At 40.8% G+C, this 18,428-nt stretch overlaps 1 protein-coding gene across 1 annotated transcript in view; it reads left to right on the top strand.

Annotated features, from left to right (window-relative positions):
* FBXO4 (F-box protein 4) overlaps nucleotides 1–17,316 on the top strand; it is a 42,539-nt gene extending 25,223 nt beyond the window's left edge. The window contains exons 6-7 of the mRNA XM_089687809.1: nucleotides 5,631–5,806; nucleotides 7,938–17,316. Coding sequence (XP_089543935.1) covers nucleotides 5,631–5,806; nucleotides 7,938–8,021 — 260 coding nt within the window. The 3' untranslated portion in view covers nucleotides 8,022–17,316. The remainder of the gene's footprint in view (nucleotides 1–5,630; nucleotides 5,807–7,937) is intronic.
* The last annotated feature ends 1,112 nt before the right edge of the window (nucleotides 17,317–18,428 follow it).

Here is an 18,428-nt window from a genome sequence, read left to right as displayed (position 1 = left end):
ATCGGACTCAGCGCCGTAGGGCGCAGGGCAGGGGGAAGCCATAGAAGTGTCGATAGTGCGATAGGGGCACAATTAGGCAGTTCCAGCAGGACCCAGAGAGGAACATCGGAGGAAGCGTGCAACATAGACAGCGGGGCAATTTGGCTCGCCTGATAATACTTAGTTACATTGGGTACCCCAAGACCACCTTGGAGTCTATGAGCAAAGCGCGTATTTCTAGAAACTCTGGGATGCTTATTGGCCCAGATAAAACGCATAAACTTCGCCTGAAGCAACCGAAGAAAATGAGGGGGAACTTGCACTGGGAGGGTGCGAAAATAATATAACAATTTCGGCAAGATGGTCATTTTCACTGAATGAACCCGTCCTATCCAAGACAGGTGCGGAAATTGCCAGGAATGCATAAGAGAAGATAAGGAGCTAAGCAAAGGATAATAATTTGCAGCAAAAAGGGAGTCATAGGTGGGGGTCAAGCGAATGCCCAAGTATTCAAGAGAAGAGGAAGCCCACCGGTAAGGGAAGTGGGATTGTAGGCGCGAAACCAAATCTGAAGCCAAAGTAATATTGAGAGCAACGGTTTTATCCAAATTAATACGTAGACCCGAGATCAAGGAAAAGCGCTCAAGAACCCGTTGCAAATTAGGAAGCGTCGATCAGTGTTTTGTTGAACCACCTTTTGCTTTCATTCCAGCCTTTAGTTAGTTGGAATATGTCTCTACTAACTTTGCACATCTAGACTTTGCAATATTTGCCCACTCTTCTTTGCAGAACTGCTCAGCTAAATTTGATGGTGACCATTTGTGGATGTCCTTCTTCAAGTCACAGATTTATGGGGTACACAGACCACCACATGTTCAGTGCTAACATGGTGACAGATCTGGGACAAGACAAATTCATAGTGTATAATGAAAGATTTTACTTCTAACCAATACTAAAGTAATATGTATTTGGATGTCAGTAAAAGCACTTTTGTACTTCTCAACATTGTTGTGCATGCAATTGTTTTGTGTGTTGCTGTAGGTTTTGTTTGCATTGCATTTTATTTTTATTTCCCTTTTTTATAATGTAGCAGAATATGCTGACTTCATATAAAAGAATTACAGTAATAAAAATAGGCACCACAGTTAGAGATTGTATGTAGACAACCTGCTATTGCTGACCTTGCCTTCTGAAAGTGCTAGTTGCTTTGCTGTAATGCTGGCCCATTTGACATTGAGTTAATGTATAAAAATAGGTATTGCTAAATTTATTCTGATTTTTGTGATCTGTATTGTTGATCCTATCACTCTCTGATAGTATGTCCCACAGCTGCCTGTAAAGCAGCCCATAGATTATGTGATTTTTCTTTCCATCCACCTACCTCCTACAGCATTATTGTGTTCTGCCGGTAGGGAGCCTTCCCAGGCGGCAGAACACAATGAATAGTGCTAGCAGCTATAGTCACCACAAGTAAACGCATTTAAAAAAATCCAACAGGCTAGTTGCACAACCAACCTGCCCGGGATGGATCAGATCTTGGCTGGCCCCTGCTGAACTGCTGGAGATTCGACCCATCTATGGTTGGCTTCGAGTAAACTGTTAGATTACTGTATTATCTTATCCCCATCTGCTATATCTCTGAACATGACGTCCTTCTGATATTGCGAGAAGGCACTCCAGTCTATTGCTAGTGTATCTTCTCAAGATCTGGGCTACTCTGCATTCCTCGAGATCTTGCTGGAAAGAGTGTCACATCACCCTCATTTAGGTGCCATGATACAGAAGACAGTGGGTAAGTTATGTAAAATCTAGCTTTTCTTTCATTACAGATACCTTTAGGATGAACTATTATTCTGAGATTTTTTACAGGAGTGGAGGCCACAACATTATCAGCAACCTTGCATTTTATCTCAAGGTCCAACTTAAAATGGAGCTAAAGTGTTACAGAAAAAGAAATAAGTATGTGTGTATGTATGTATGTGTATGTGTGTGTGTGTATATATATATGTGTATATATATATATATATATATATATATATATATATATATATATATATGTGTATGTATATATATATATATATATATATATATATATATATATACACACACACATATACAGTGGGGATCGAAAGTTTGGGCACCCCAGCTAAAAATTTGTATTAATGTGCATAAAGAAGCAAAGGAAAGATGGAAAAATCTCCAAAAGGCATCAAATTACAGATTAGACATTCTTATAATATGTCAACAGAAGTTAGATTTTATTTCCATCATTTACACTTTCAAAATAACAGAAAACAAAAAAATGGCGTCTGCAAAAGTTTGGGCACCCTGCAGAGTTAATATCTTGTACTGCCCCCTTTGGCAAGTATCACAGCTTGCAAACGCTTTTTGTAGCCAGCCAAGAGTCTTTCAATTCTTGTTTGAGGTATCTTTGCCCATTCTTCCTTACAAAAGTCTTCCAGTTCTTTGAGATTTCTGGGCTGTCTGTCACGCACTGCTCTTTTAAGGTCTATCCATAGATTTTCAATTATGTTGAGGTCAGGAGATTGTGAAGGCCATGGCAAAACCTTCAGTTTACGCCTCTTGATGTAATCCCCCGTGGATTTCGAGGTGTGTTTAGGATCATTATCCATTTGTAGAAGCCATCCTCTCTTTAACTTCAGATTTTTCACAGATGGCATCAAGTTACCATCCAAAATTTGCTGAAAATTTATTGAATCCATTTTTCTTTCTACTCGTGAGATGTTCCCTGTGCCACTGGCTGCAACACAACCCCAAATAATGATTGATCCAACCCCATGCTTAACAGTTGGACAGAGGTTCTTTTCATTAAATTCTGTGCCCCTTCTTCTCCAAACGTACCTTTGCTCATTCCGGCCAAAAAGTTCAATTTTTAACCTCATCGGTCCACAGAACTTGTTTCCAAAATGCATCAGGCTTGTCTATATGTTCAGTTGCAAAGTTCAAACGAAGATTTTTGTGATGAGGACATAGAAGAGGTTTTCTTCTGATGACTCTTCCATGAAGACCATATTTGTACAAGTATCTCTTTATAGTGGAATAGTGTACCACAACACCAGTGTCTGCCAGATCTTTCTGGAGGGATCGTGCAGTCAAACATGGGTTTTGAATTCTTTTTCTCACAATCCTGCGAGCTGTTCTGTCTGATATTTTTCTTGGTCTTCCAGATGTTGCTTTAACTTCCACTGTTCCTGATGACTGCCATTTCTTAATTACATTCCGAACAGAGGATATTGACATCTGAAAACGCTTTGCTATCTTCTTATAGCCTTCTCCAGCTTTGCGAGCGTCAACTATTTTTAGTTTCAGTTTTCTAGACAACTGCTTAGAAGAACCCATGGTGCTGATTGTTGGGGCAAGGTCAGATGAGTCTGGGCATTTAAAACCTTTGAGATTGACATCATCTGGTCTTCCCGGACGATGATTGAGAACAATCCATGACACTGGCAGGTCTCAGCTTGGCAAAGGGGGCAGTGCATGCTATAAATTCTGCAGGGTGCCCAAACTTTTGCAGACGCCATTTTTTTTGTTTTCTGTTATTTTGAAAGTGTAAATGATGGAAATAAAATCTAACTTTTGTTGACATATTATAAGAATGTCTAATCTGTAATTTGATGCCTTTTGGAGATTTTTCCATCTTTCCTTGGCTTCTTTATGCACATTAATACAAATTTTTAGCTGGGGTGCCCAAACGTTCGATCCCCACTGTATATATACAGCAGTGTGTTGAAAAAAATGAATAAAGCTCAAAATCCTTTTAATAGCTTTTATTTCCATACACACAGATGCATTGGAAACACTACACATTCTATTCCAAATCAAAACATGAAGAAAAATATATCAAATTTCTGTTGTTCCTCTAAAAAAAAAATGGAAGAAAAGTGAATATTAGACTGTTCAAAAAAAATAGCAGTGTTTGTATTCTTCTTTATAAACTCAAACATTCACTATATAAACTGAAAAATGTTTGAAGATTTTGCTTTCCTTTGAATCACTTAATGAATATTTTGTTGTATAAGCACTGTTTCTGAGAACTGCTGTACATCTGTGTTGCATGGAGTCAACCAACTTCTGGCACCTGTGAACAGGTATTCCAGCCCAGGATGATTGGACTACACTCCACAGTTCTCTATTTCTTGGTTTTGCCTCAGAAACTGCATTTTTGATGTCACCCCACAAGTTTTCTATTGGATTAAGATCTGGGGAGTGGGCTGGCCACTCCATAACGTCAATCTTGTTGGTCTGGAACCAAGATGTTGCACCTTTACTGGTGTGTTTGGGGTCGTTGTCTTGTTGGAACACCCATTTCAAGGGCATTTCCTCTTCAGCATAAGGCAGCATGACCTCTTCAAGTGTTCTGATGTATTCAAACTGATTCATGATCCCTGGTATGCGATAAATAGGCCCATCACCGTAGTATGAGAAACATCCCCATATCATGATGCTTGCACAACCATGCTTCACTGTCTTCACAGTGTACTGTGGCTTGAATTCAGTGTTTGGGGGTCGTCTGACAAACCTGTCGCAGGCCACTAGACCCAAAAAGAACAATCTTACTTTCATCAGTCCACAAAATGTTGCGCCATTTCTCTTTAGGCCAGTCAATGTGCTCTTTGGCAAATTGCAACCTCTTCAGCACATGTCTTTTTTCCACAGTGGGACTTTGCAGGGGCTTCTTGCAGATAGCTTGGCTTCACATAGGCGTCTTCTAATTGTAACAGTACTCACAGGTAACTTTACACCTTCTTTGATCTTCCTGGAGCTGATTGTTGGCTGAGTCCTTGCCATTTTGGCTATTCTTCTATTCATTCGAATAGTAATTTTTCGCTTTCTTCCACGTCTTTTAGGTTTTGGTTGCCATTTTAAAGCATTTGCGATCATTTTAGCTGAGCAGCCTATCATTTTCTGCACTTCTTTATATGTTTTCCCCTCTCCAATCAACTTTTTAATCAAGGTATGCTGTTCTTCTGAACAATGTCTGGAACGACCCATTTTCCTCCGAATTTCAGAGAGAAATGCACTGTAACCAGCATGTACAACATTTGCTGCCTTCCTTCCTTAAATAAGGGCAATAATTGCCATCTGTTTTTCAAAGAATGAATGACCTCACTAATAGAACTCCACACTGCTATTATTTTGAACATGCCCCTTTCAATTAGTGATTCAATTACACAGAATCAGCAGCATGCATGTCATGACTGTTGGGTCTGTTGGATTTCTATTACTCTACTACACCTGCTAGTAAATTATTTGCCATGTAGAAATATCATTTCTACCAAAAACAGTGATTGATCAGGTTAGTGATGTCTGACTGCTATTATTTTGAACACAACTGTATATGCTACACTAGTGGAAACAGGTTAAATGCCTTAAACAACCTTAAATCATTGCCTCCAACACATTTAACTATTTCTTTTCGAAGAAATACTGGCAAATTGAAACCAGGCAGTTTCAGTCATGCATACTTTTGGCCCAGCTAGTTCTAAAATACGTGCCTGTATAACTGTAGTGTACATTGTCCTGTGACATGTATGGACTGTGTAACAGTCATGTTGACACCATATTGTGAAATAAGAGTAAGTAAATGAAGCTATGTGTGACACTGTTACTCCTGTGATGTTCCTGTGTAGGACACAATCGTGATGAGGAAGTAGCTCAGATCATGACAATGATGGATCCAAATCTGGGACCTCTGAGGAGACCTTTGTTGGTTCTGGCTTGTGTCACCAACCCCGGGGACAAGAGGATTCCCTGTGTCTACCTGGCCCATGACTTGTGTTTGAGCAATCTGAATCGGCCGTGGATGGTAATATTTCCATTTTTTTTTAATTTGTGTTTTTTCATAAATCTAATTTCATAATTTATATGTTATTGGGGATAACATGCTTTTTAAGTGGTTTATCAACATGCCGAAAGCCAGGCGCTGGCACTGCAGAGCACATTAACATGCTACCATGCATTGTGGTAGCTGCATGTTGTAAAAATACTGCAGGAACATTTTCCTATCTGCTTCTGGTGGGTTGACAGCCCTTTCAAAGCTAATAGTCTGCCCTTACATGAGACCTAACGTGCGTTAACAACACACCAATGCTGATAGGTGTAAATGGGCCATTCTCTTTTTGGAGTGAGTTAATTTTTGTTTACAAGCTTTTAAACTGATGTGTTATATCATGGTTTCTTAGTTCTGTAAAATCTTTATTTCCAATAAGCTTAGGGCATACAAATGGCAAGATGTTCAGCTCTATGAACAACATTTATTAGCGTAGTAGTTAGGTATAACTTACTCTAAGGAAAGCCGTGTCATTTATTTCTGCTTACCGGTCCTTAGATGTGGTGGTTGCTTTTGTTTCAACCTCCCCATAAAAGACAGATTGTAGTTGCATTGGCAGCACTTGAGTAAATTAAAGCTAAAGTTCCAGCCACTTATATTTTCTTTTTCTTCATTTCCCACCCCACCCCTTTTCAACATGCTAATACAGTTTATAAATAAGACCATTTTATTTCCATACCTTATTATAGACCCAGTGATGTCATCATTGGGTCTTATTGCTTCTTTATACTATACAGACAGATAGATCATAGCTGGTGTGAGGGCTGGTGGGGTGCTATACAAAGTTTCCTGAAGCCATCACAGCACCCTGCGTCAGTACTTCTCTCAAGAACCATCTGCCCTGATGTAAGCAGTAGGCTGGCTTTAGGGAAAAGTTGGGCAAGTATGAAAATGTGAGAAGTTCACAGTGTGCAGTGAAATCAGATTAAGGAGTTTCAGTGCAGGAGAGGAGCCTGTATGCTTAAGTTAAGATTTAAAATAGTTATTTCCTATGGGAACCCAAAAGAATTGGAATCAAATTTTCCAATTTACCTACATATGCCCATGTACCCATGCCCTGACTTAGTTTTCAGTATCATACATTTATATGTCTACTCATTGTTTCCAGTTCAAAGTTAACCTGTGCCCAGACCATGCACTCTAAAGTATATACATACTCTGAACAAGCAGTAAACACACGTAAAACAAGCTCTCGTTCACCTCTGTATATATGGGCATTGTGGATAAATTTATCTTCACATTTCACAACTTAGGCTCAGAAATCTTCTTTTCCTATTTTCCATTGCAACAGAATCTTGGCAGCCTGAGTACTAGCCCCTGTATTCACCCCTTCAAAAAATGGTCCCACAATCGTTTGTGATCAGTGCCACATTAACCCCCTGCCTTCAAAAAATAATCTGACAATTATTGATAGTTCATGACACTTTATAACCTTCAATGTACTGTTGCCAATCCCTTTCTCCCTGCAGTCCTCCTTCCTTTCCCTCCTCCATTGTGAATTGGTTAAATGTTTGAAAACGTAGGCATTGTTTATACTTGTGATTGCTGTTGTTGGTTCACAGCAATCACAAGGTACAGAGCAACTCTGATTGGCTTTTTATTTGCCTGTAATCGACTCTGTCTAGCAGGGGCGGACTGACAACTCATGGGGCACCCATATCCTTGCCCAAACTCACAAAAGCCTATGAAAAAGGTACCAGGGGCATCTCATGGGGCCCCCTACTGACCCCCGGCCCTTGGGCATTGCCCGAGTTTCCAAATGGTCAGTCTGCCCCTGCTGTCTAGTAACAGTGAGATCATAGGAATTGTGGGTAGCACCTGGTACATGCACAAACTATAAACCGTGCACCAGTTATAAAGAGTGCTCCAGATGTAAGCATCAAACCCAACCAATGTTTTTTTCCAATATGGTAGTAGTAGGGTGGTTAGGCTATTAGAAACTAAGTGAAACGCAACTTTATAGTCTCTTTCTTGTGATTTTGAGGATGAATTACGTCACAGTACCTACAGCTACAGTGATCAGGAATCATCTGTTTTAAACTCCTTTACTCATGTTAAAAGTCTATACTTTGAACACAAATACCCTACTAATTATTTTAATATACAGGTGCAGAATACAGAAGCTTCTACTTTGTCTGGACTGTTGGAAGGCATCGACTGGATTCTCACTGAAGTTGGGAAGAAATTATAAACACTGACAAAAAAACATGTATTAATCTCTGCCTAAACGTGAATTTTTTTTTAAATTGTCTTAAGAAGAAATCTCTAGTTTTCTGTAACTTGTTGGTGCGAATGTGGAGAGGTTGGTCTGCCAGGGTGGACAAATACACTAAAATAAAATAACAGGTTAGTCTAATGTAAGAGCACTTTAAGACGGCACCAGGGAATAGTTTAGGTGTCTTGACTCTCTGGCTTCTCAAATTTGTTCAGACTTAAAATATGGCAATCTTTCAAGAACGACAATTGTGAAATAGACCTTTTTTAATTTCTGCAGAATGATGTCCAAGCTCAATGTACTAATTTTTTTGCACAATTTGTACATTTATGTTTCAGTTAATAAGTCTGTGGTTTTGTCAGTCTGTAATGTGGTGTCCACTCCACTTTTCAAAGGAATAATAACTATAAATTATGCCTTGGTTTTTTTTTTTGTCCACCCATGGCATCTTTTTTTGTGGCCCACTGTGTTCCTTTTCCCCTGTTGTTCTTACTGGCAAATCCTGGCTGTCAAAGTGACAGCAAGTACTTGTGCCATATCCTATAGCTGCAACTACTGCTGTTTAAAATGAACAGTCGGGGCAGTGTAGGGAACATTGTTCAGAGGCCTTATTATATACCACTAAACAACGTTTTTGTTGCATGGTATTTACTTTTTTTATCAACAAATTTATAGGAGTGACCTTTACTCTGCATATGATGTCTGTTAGAGCAACCCTACCAGTAAAATAATTTTGTTTATTTTAATTAGCTGTCCTTGTTCTGTCGATTTTGATTATTTTTTCGGTTCTATTTTTTAACCATTAATAATTAAACTGTTTTAAATTTATTTTGTTCAGTAATTTAATTTACTATCCAATTAAAAAAAAATACAAAATAAAAAAAATATATATTTTGTTAGAAAATAACTTTGTACCAGAATCCATAATTTTAGCATTATTATAAACAGGACAGATTACAGAATAAAAAAATGTTTTTGTCAACAATGACACTATGGGGTCTATAAAACATGTATAAAACATTTGTTCGGATTTGAGAATAAAAATTGGCCATATTTTCTCTAATATGTATATTAGAGTTCAGTACCATGTAGTGGCCGTAGTGGGTTTTTCCCCAGAAATACCTCAGGATAAAAAACAAAAAAAACACATTATGGCAACTGACATGGAACTAGATGAACTAGAGAAAATACAGCAATTTTCTTCTTGAGTGTGTACATGTTTGCCATAATCACACAGCGAATGTTTTATGCATAGACCCCTATTTGTTTTAAAACTAAAACTGATCATTTTTTCTTTATAGTTTTGTCATGTCTTTTTGTCTATAGACTGTAGAGAAGTCTTTTTTGTCAGACAATTTCACTAAAGGAGACTGTTTGTCCTGAAACAAACCAAAGATATCAACTTGCCTTCTGGAAGATTTACCCCCTTCATAATCGGGCCATTTTTTTTTTTGCTATGCAGCACTGCGCTACTTTAACTGACAGTTGCGCGGTCATGCAACACTGTACCCAAGTGAAATTTTATGTCCTTTTTTCACACAAATAGAGCTTTCTTTTGGTGGTATTTGATCACCACTGGGTTTGTTTTATTACTGTATATACTCGAGTATAAGCCGACCCGAATATAAGCCGAGGTACCTAATTTTACCACAAAAAACTGGGAAAAACTATTGACTCGAGTATAAGCCCCATCATTAGTATCAGTGGGAGGAATAGTGCCCCATCATTGGTGTCAGTGGGAGGAATAGTGCCCCATCATTGGTATCAGTGGGAGGAATAGTGCCCCATCATTGGTATCAGTGGGAGGAATAGTGCCCCATCATTGGTGTCAGTGGGAGAAATAGTGCCCCATCATTGGTGTCAGTGGGAGAAATAGTGCCCCATCGTTGGTGTCAGTGGGAGTAATAGTGCCCCATCATTGGTGTCAGTGGGAGGAATAGTGCCCCATCATTGGTGTCAGTGGGAGGAATAGTGCCCCATCATTGGTATCAGTGGGAGGAATAGTGCCCCATCATTGGTGTCAGTGGGAGGAATAGTGCCCCATCATTGGTGTCAGTGGGAGGAATAGTGCCCCATCGTTGGTGTCAGTGACACCAATGATGCGGCACTATTCCTCCCACTGACACCAATGACACTTGCTGACCCCTGTTGCAGTATGGTGCTGCTGCAGCCAGCATATGTGGTTGCAGCAGCACCTCTGCACTGCACACTTATATATATATATAATTAGTAATGGCAGCAATCAGCAACTTATAGTGGGACTGTGATAGTGCAGTGGGCACTGACTAGTGAGTAGGAACTGACTAGCTACCAGTGACACTAATAAATTGATCGTTGCTAATAAAATGCACTGACACTGTACAAAGGGTTAACATCTGGGACAATCAAAGGGTTAATTGTGTACCTAGGAAGTGTTAATGTGTGTACTGTGTGCTGATTTTACTAATTGATCTTGGTTTAATTCCTTCGCAGGGAATGAAAAGAAAACAACAAGATCACCTGTCACTATACAGAGCTCTGTGATGTTTACCATTACAGAGGTCTGTTTGTGAATCACTGAGCCAATTGCCCACTGATTGGCTTCTGCTGTAACAAATGACAGCACAGCTGGGTTGGTGGGTGCACACGCGCACATCCTCCCCAGAAGCGCTGATCATGTATTAGGTACGTAATCCAGCCCAGAAGATCTGCTCTGCTGCTGTATAAGCAAGTTATATGGTTGGCAAGCGGATATACTATATATTTATATAGTCCCGAGGCACCCTTTAAAATTATGAACAGTCTTGAGGCACCCCATTCTAAAATGGGGTGCCTCAAGACTGTCCATAATTTTAAAAGGACACCCCATTCTAAAATGTGAAAAACTATTCTAACAGCAACATCCACACATGTAAGACACCCAACATTAGAGGTGATTTATTCTTCCAAAGCAAATACACTTTTGCACACTGGTACTGACTAGTATTCCAGTGTTTCTCTTCTCTCTCAGTTTTTCCCCATCACTGAGCTAATGTGTCCCCAGCACTGATGGAGGGGGCAGGGGAGGGTCAAACTAGGATGCTGTGCAGGCAGCTGACATCCTCCTTATCAACTGATGATGTCATTGGTTGTCAGGACACCGGCGGCTTGAAGGTCATAATGATGCACAATGAAAACCTGTGCCTTTGTGTAACTAAAAGGCAGGCTTGTTCCACCCGCTGGCTTGTATACAAGTTTTGGGCAATTTTTAGACATTTTGCTAAGGCACCCCTGAAGAAACCTCAAGGCACCCCAGGGTGCCTGGGCACCCTGGTTGAGAAAGGCTGATGTAAACCCACAACTACCCAAAGTCAAAGCATGTCTTACTATTATATTACAGCCCGTGATAGCCCAGGGTTAGGTTAGAGGACGGATTCAAGTCTTTGTGGGGTTTTTTAAACAAGCAAATACAATACACATGTATTTATTTCTTTTCACCAAGGTACACACAGCTTGTTTCTATGGTCCAGTGCCTATTCACCCACTCTCTTGTAGTAAAGCTTTTCAATCCAATATCGTTCCTATGTGGCTGGTTCTATGCAATGCACCTTAGTGGGAAAGAGAAATATATACTGTATGGGCCCATTCACGCCTATGCATGTGCACACTGCCACGCACATGGAACAATGTGAATCCGACCATGTCCACCTTGGTTGATAAAAGCTTCTGTACTGAGCCATATAAACAGATTCTACATGCTATGGTAAAACGAGGATTCATAAAGTATATATTTCTTGTTCTTCTTAATATTCTCTGTAAGTACGCTCTTGGGCGACCTGTTGGTGCTTCAGATATCAGAAGCTGGTGTAAGCGACAACTGAGCCTCTAATACTGTTATCTATGTGTTACTAAACCACAGACTAATTGGTTGGAAAATACTAATATGGGTACAATTCATCAAGAAGAAAAAAAAAAAAAAGCTCATAATGAATCCTGAATGTGAATGTACTATATATTTTACAGCAGATATCAAAAAGTCATATTTCACGATTGTTGTCTGTTAAAGGAAAAGCATACTTTTCAGCTTTTCTATAGGCATCTGACATGTGGTCCAACTAAATGGCATCACCCCGTCCTACCTTGTTTCTAGGGTGTTGCTAAGAGACTCCTAGCTAATGTAAACCCACTGCACATGTGAGAGATTGCTCTTGTGATGGGTGGAGGGTGAACAGTAACGGCTGGGAATGTCTTAGTAACTTTTTTACCAACAAGGCAGGACAGGATGATGCTATTTCTGGAAATTTTGTTTGCCAGGTTTCAGGAGATACAAAAATGCCCTACACCCACAGCAAGGGCATATCCAATTTTAGTCAAAGGTGCACAGTTTATTTTTTATCTACAGGCACCTCTGCATAGAAAGTGTTTTGGTAAACCCTTTTTGTAAACCCTTATATACACCAAGTGAAGTGACTGACCTCAGGTGTCACAAAGAGATGGAACACATAATCCTAGATTAAGTTGTACCCGTTTATCTACAGTCATCTTTCCCCTGCATCCATTAAAAGTGTAGAATTTACACAGGATCTCTCAGCTCTTCAGCTCTGAAGGCTGAAGTTACATCAGTGAGGAGAGCTCTGAGAGCTAATTAGAGGGACGGGACACCTCCCCCCCCCCCCCCCTTCACACAGGACCAGAACTGAGGCTGTCAATCTGCTAGAGGTCCCTCCCCTGTCACCTTTTTTTCTTGGTGTCAGGAAAACTTGTCAAAAGTGATTTATGCTAATAGCAGAAGAACAAACCAGCAGACAGAATTAACATTTAGTGCTCTGGATTATGACAAGTACACACTATAGAGGGATATGCTTTGTTTGTCATTCATTTCTGAGGTTTACAGCCACTTTAAGTCGAAAGAACTCACAGCTGGCACATCCGTAAAATGTAGGCCCAGCAATGTGGTTACTGATATCTGCACTCCATTATAAATAGGGCCTTAAATGTGCCTATTTATAGGTGGTTGTTATATTAGCTGCCTATTAAACAGTGACACTTTAAAGTGTAAAAATGAATTTTTAAAAATCATGAATGAGTGAATTTGTTCTTATTCCGTTCTATATGAAGGAGATTTGAAGCTGACACTGTCAATGCATACAACCTGTGAAACTATACAATGTGCTATATGTGACTAGATTTCTTGGTTTTTGTTTTTTACAGCTTAGTTTAGTCTTTTATGGTCTGTTTTACATCTTTTCACTGCTGTTTGCACTTATACTGTTTGTGAATTTGACTTTTTTTAAAAATATTTTTACTTTTACCTTTGTAAATATGTTAAAAATGTTTTTTATACCTATACGGTTTTCTGCAGCGTTTTGCAGAAACGCAGTACGGTCCATTTAAGATGATTTCCTATGGGACATGTTCACATCTGCAAGTTTTCACCCAGTGTGTTTTTTAAAGGGTCAGGGACTTTTTTGAATGCCAAAAGTTGTGTTTTTGGTTCTATAGACTTCAATGTGTTGCGTTTTTTTTTTTTTTAATGTGTTTTGTGTTTTAAATCTGCCTAGCAACAAGAAAAATAAAAAATAAATGGCAAAATGCATAAAAAATGTGGCAAACCCACAGGTGCAAAGCGCAATGCTGAAACGGCTCAAACGCAAACTGCATAGGTGTGAACCTAGCCTAGAGGGGATTTTCTCAAAGCATGTTCGGTAAAATGGTCCTTGGCGTGTATGTAGGGATTGCTTCTTTGGTGGTAGGGACAGATGTGGTTTTATGTTCTGCGAAGAGAGTACAGACTATGCAGTGCCATATAAATGCAGAACTTAGGCCCCTCACACTGGGCTGTTTAGGTGCAGTGTGTCCCGGGCGTGACAAGTACAACATCCAACCCCACGTATTTAAGGCCCTGTGCATTCAGGTGCGTTTGCACACAATCCAAGTGATCTGCATTCATCCCTGAGCACATGGAGCCCTAAACATGGGTACCACTCAGTACAGCATTGCGCCCTATCCAAGCTGCCTGCAACAGAGCTGGATGCTGCAATGGTCCCTCCCTGGTGCACTGAACCTGGACAGCCCCGTGTGCAAAGTGCCTTATTAGAAGAAGAAAAAAAGAAATGATTCACACTGGCAGTGTGAAGCCTGTGATATATGCGTTTAGAGGACATTTCTAAACACATATAAATGCATGTAATGATTTTCCAATGGTGCCCTTTACACTCTGAGAAAATAGAATTCTCTGCTTCCAGGATTAGACACTCTAAATGCCGCGGCTAAAAAAATGTAAATGTAGTTAAACCTGCTTTAGGAACCATTCATACCAATTGCAATGGAATTATTATTATTATACAGGATTTATATAGCATCAATATTGCAAAAGTAGTAATTGAGAGCTGGGAATAATGATAATAAAAATGATAATAGTAATGATAAAAAAGACGCTAGCATAAAGGCAATCTCTAAACCCAATATAAGAAATATGTAAAATAAATATGCAGCGCTAATATTGATAAAATCTGGTGAAGACAAATAAATAACAAAGTCATATGTTAAACCACATATGTTAGATAGCTCAGTAATCAAGCAAAGTGATAATGTGCAGGTATTCAAAAGTCCATGGTCAATGATAATGGTGACTCTTGTGTACTTGTGAATGTACAAACAATGCACTAACCAGATAGCGCATTAATTGCGCATGGAGCAATTAAGACCTGCTCCTGGTGCTCTGGACTTGTAATACCAGGCAGATGTCATCCGCAAGTCGGCCACTAGATGTTCTCAGTCTAGGTGCATTCTTAATCATTCCACCAGGGCCATTAACAGCAGGCGGAGGGGGAAGTCATATATCAATCCAAATCCTCAGGACCTTCAAAAACAGGCTCACATGGAAATAATGAGCCCCAAGAAAGCTTCTAATAGTGTAGTAGTTCTTTAATGGTCAAAAATCCAGCATAAAACAAGTAAATCAAAACTTACATCAGGATCTGATAAGGCCACCAATCAGGATGGCCTTGTGGTATATGTACACAAGTCAGGGGCACCTCCTGACGCGTTTCGTGTAAAAACACTTCCTCAGAGGCTTTATTTGTCTTCACCAGATTTTATCAATATTAGCGCTGCATATTTATTTTACATATAGCACCAATAGTTTGCGCAGCGCGTTACAAAATGAAGGTAGGCATTATAGTTACAATACAATTTGGTACAAGAGGAAACCGAGGGCCCGGCTCATTAGAGCTTACAATCTAGGAGGTGTTTTCAAAAGCATAGATGGTCCAAAATCAGTGTATGCTAATGAGGATTGTTCACACTTGTGTTGCATTGCAGTGGAAAAAAAGTACAGCAAGCTGCGTTTTTTTTTTTTTTGCACAACAAAAAATGCAACCCTATAACAAAAAACAACTTTGGCTCATTTAATGCCCTGTCCTTCCTAATGCCAAAAACAAAAAATGCCTGTCGAATGCATACAAGTGAATAAAATGCATGAAAAACACACAGATTATGGTGTGAATAAGCCCCATTGAAATGTAGAAAGACGTCTGGGAGACATTAAATCTGTTTAGGCTGCTTGCTGACGGGGGTGTCTAGCTGTGTTGTAGTGCACTCGGGAGGCACAGGATGACGTTTCCAGTCCCGCTGCCTGCAGCCTGTCAGTATAAGGCAGGCTGCGGCTGGTCAGGGAGGAACACTGCGAAGTGGTACCCACATACCCGATAACGTTCATCTAGCAGAAATACACTCACACAGTATAGTTGTTTAAAATGTATGAAGACCCAAAGGACTCATTGACATGGGCATATCTTGTATGCATACACTAGTGCAAGGGACCATGTGTTCCCCTGCATGGGATACTCCGGTGTCCCCTGCATTTGTGTGCAGGCAGGCCCATTCATATCTGTTTAGATACACAGACACAACCACTGGTCCCAAGTTGAGAGTTGTGCGCGTGTGTGTCAGGATCTCAAATTGGGGCCAGTGTCCCTGTGTCCTTGCCCAAACTCAAAAAACCCTATGAAAAAGGTACCAAGGGCATCTCATGGGGCCCCCTACTGACCCCGGGCCCTCGGGCAGTGCCTGAGTTTCCAAATGGTCAGTCCGCCCCTGGTGCTGATCCTGCCAGTTTTTGCACTTTTTCCAAGTCCTTCTTTTCTTACGGTGACAACGCTATCCCACCAGCTCCCAATGATGCAGAAGTGTTGTCACCCTCCTATGTGAACAACAGGCAGCTGTGCTTCATCCAGCCTGCTGCAGTGAACTGTGCTGGTTGACAGACAGGTGATCTAATCATTTAGCAGCCAAGACTGGGCATCCTGCTTTACTGATGTCCATGTCATCAAGCAGCATCTCTCCTCTGCTAGGCTTCATCTGCAGGGAACTATACACTGCAAGTCAAAAAGGTATTGATTTCTTTTATTACAATACCAATAGGGTATTAATATTGTATGCCTGCACTGTACTTAACATTTTTGTGAAATGCAGAATTCCATTATACTTTTATACATTATTATTATACAGGATTTATATAGTGCCAACAGTTTGCTCAGCGCTTCACAATATAACAGGAGACAATACAGCAACAATACAGTTCAATACAAGCGGGTTAGGAGGGCCCTGCTCCTTGGAGCTTACAATCTAAGAGGGAGGGGCTAGTGGTACACGAGGTAATAACTGTGGGGGATGGACTGATAGGAGGAATAGAAGATTCCATTGTTAGCTGAGAGCAGGATAGGCTTCCCTGAAGAGAGAGGTTTCCAGAGATCGCCTAAAAGTGAGCAGAGTAGGCGATAGTCTGATAAATTGGGTGGGGTAGAGAGTTCCAGAGGATGGGGGAAGCTCTGGAGAAGTCCTGGAGATGAGCATGGGAGGAGGAGACAAGGGAGCTAGAGAGCAGGAGGTCGTGCGAGGAGCGGTACATTAAAGTGTAGCTATTACCAAAATGTGTGTTTTTTTAAGTTAAGTATAATAATGCTGGAACCTCTGTAAGCTTTTTATTATTGTCTGTTTTAGTTTTTCTCTTACTTCCTGTATGGTAAAAAGTTGTCTGCAGAACAGAAAGTGAGGAGAAATCTCTCCAACAGAGCCTCACGCAGCAGTAAAACCTGACCAGGGTTTCTCATTCTAAAAAGTTTGGGGTATAGATACACTTTAATTTATTGCTTTCTCACACTCCCCAGCAGGAGAGTTCCATGTATTACCATAATAGGTGCTTGAATTCTAAATGGATCATGTTTTAGTGGAAATCCACTTAAATGCCACTTTATTTTCCATGCCTTTTTTCATGATAACTTTTGTAGCAAATAAAATGGTTGGTAATCAATTATATGGTTATCTGTTACTTTTTTTATAGTTCTTTATTTATTACAGGTTTTTATATAGCACCGTAAATTTATGCAGTGCTTTACAAATACAGGTGTACCTCAGTTTACGAACACCTCGGTTAATGTAATTTTCGGTTTATGAATGAAATCCATTGAAAGTACCGTATTTTTCACTCCATAAGACGCACCTGACCATAAGACGCGCCTAGGTTTTAGAGGCAGCAAACAGGAAAAAAAAAATTCTGAACCAATGGACTGCAGACATAGTAGAGGAGATGACCAGAGACTGCGGACATAGTAGAGGAGATGACCAGAGACTGCGGACATAGTAGAGGAGATGACCAGAGACTGCGGACAGTACAGGAGATGACCAGAGACTGCGGACAGTACAGGAATGACCAGAGACTGCTGACAGTACAGGAGATGAACAGAGACTGCGGACAGTACAGGGGATGACCAGAGACTGCTGACAGTACAGGAGATGACCAGAGACTGCGGACAGTACAGGGGATGACCAGAGACTGCGGACAGTACAGGAGATGACCAGAGACAGCGGACAGTACAGGAGATGACCAGAGACTGCGGACAGTACAGGAGATGACCAGAGACTGCGGACAGTACAGGGATGACCAGAGACTGCAGACACAGCACAGGAGATGACCAGAGACTGCGGACAGTACAGGGGATGACCAGAGACTGCGGACAGTACAGGAGATGACCAGAGACTGCGGACAGTACAGGAGATGACTGCTGACCTTTGGGGAGGGAGGGGGAGCGGGTACCTCAATTTGACAGGTACCTGCTCTTACTTCCGCGGAGTTGTTCTTTCATCTTACCTGTTCCTCTATCCAGCCACGCGCTGTCTACCCGGCTTCTGTAGTGTGGGTGCTCGGCGGACAGCCGGATGCCCAGTGTGCATGAGCGAGAAGCACTGCGCTTTGTGATTGGTCCGGTGGCTTCTGGGATCTGTCATGTGTCCCAGGTACCGCCTTACCATTCACAAAGAGCACCGCTTCTTGCGCATGCGCACTTCTGACCCGGCTGTCACGCACAATACAGAAGCCGGGAAGACAGCGCGCCGCTGGATAGAGGAACAGGTAAGGTCCCACTG

The sequence above is a fragment of the Staurois parvus genome, unplaced genomic scaffold (genome assembly GCF_062004578.1).
Source record: "Staurois parvus isolate SC_StPar_1 unplaced genomic scaffold, SC_StPar_1.0 ptg000438l, whole genome shotgun sequence".
Classification (NCBI taxonomy): domain Eukaryota; kingdom Metazoa; phylum Chordata; class Amphibia; order Anura; family Ranidae; genus Staurois; species Staurois parvus.
Note: the sequence above shows the minus strand (reverse complement) of the source record. Positions and strands in the feature narration are given on the sequence as shown.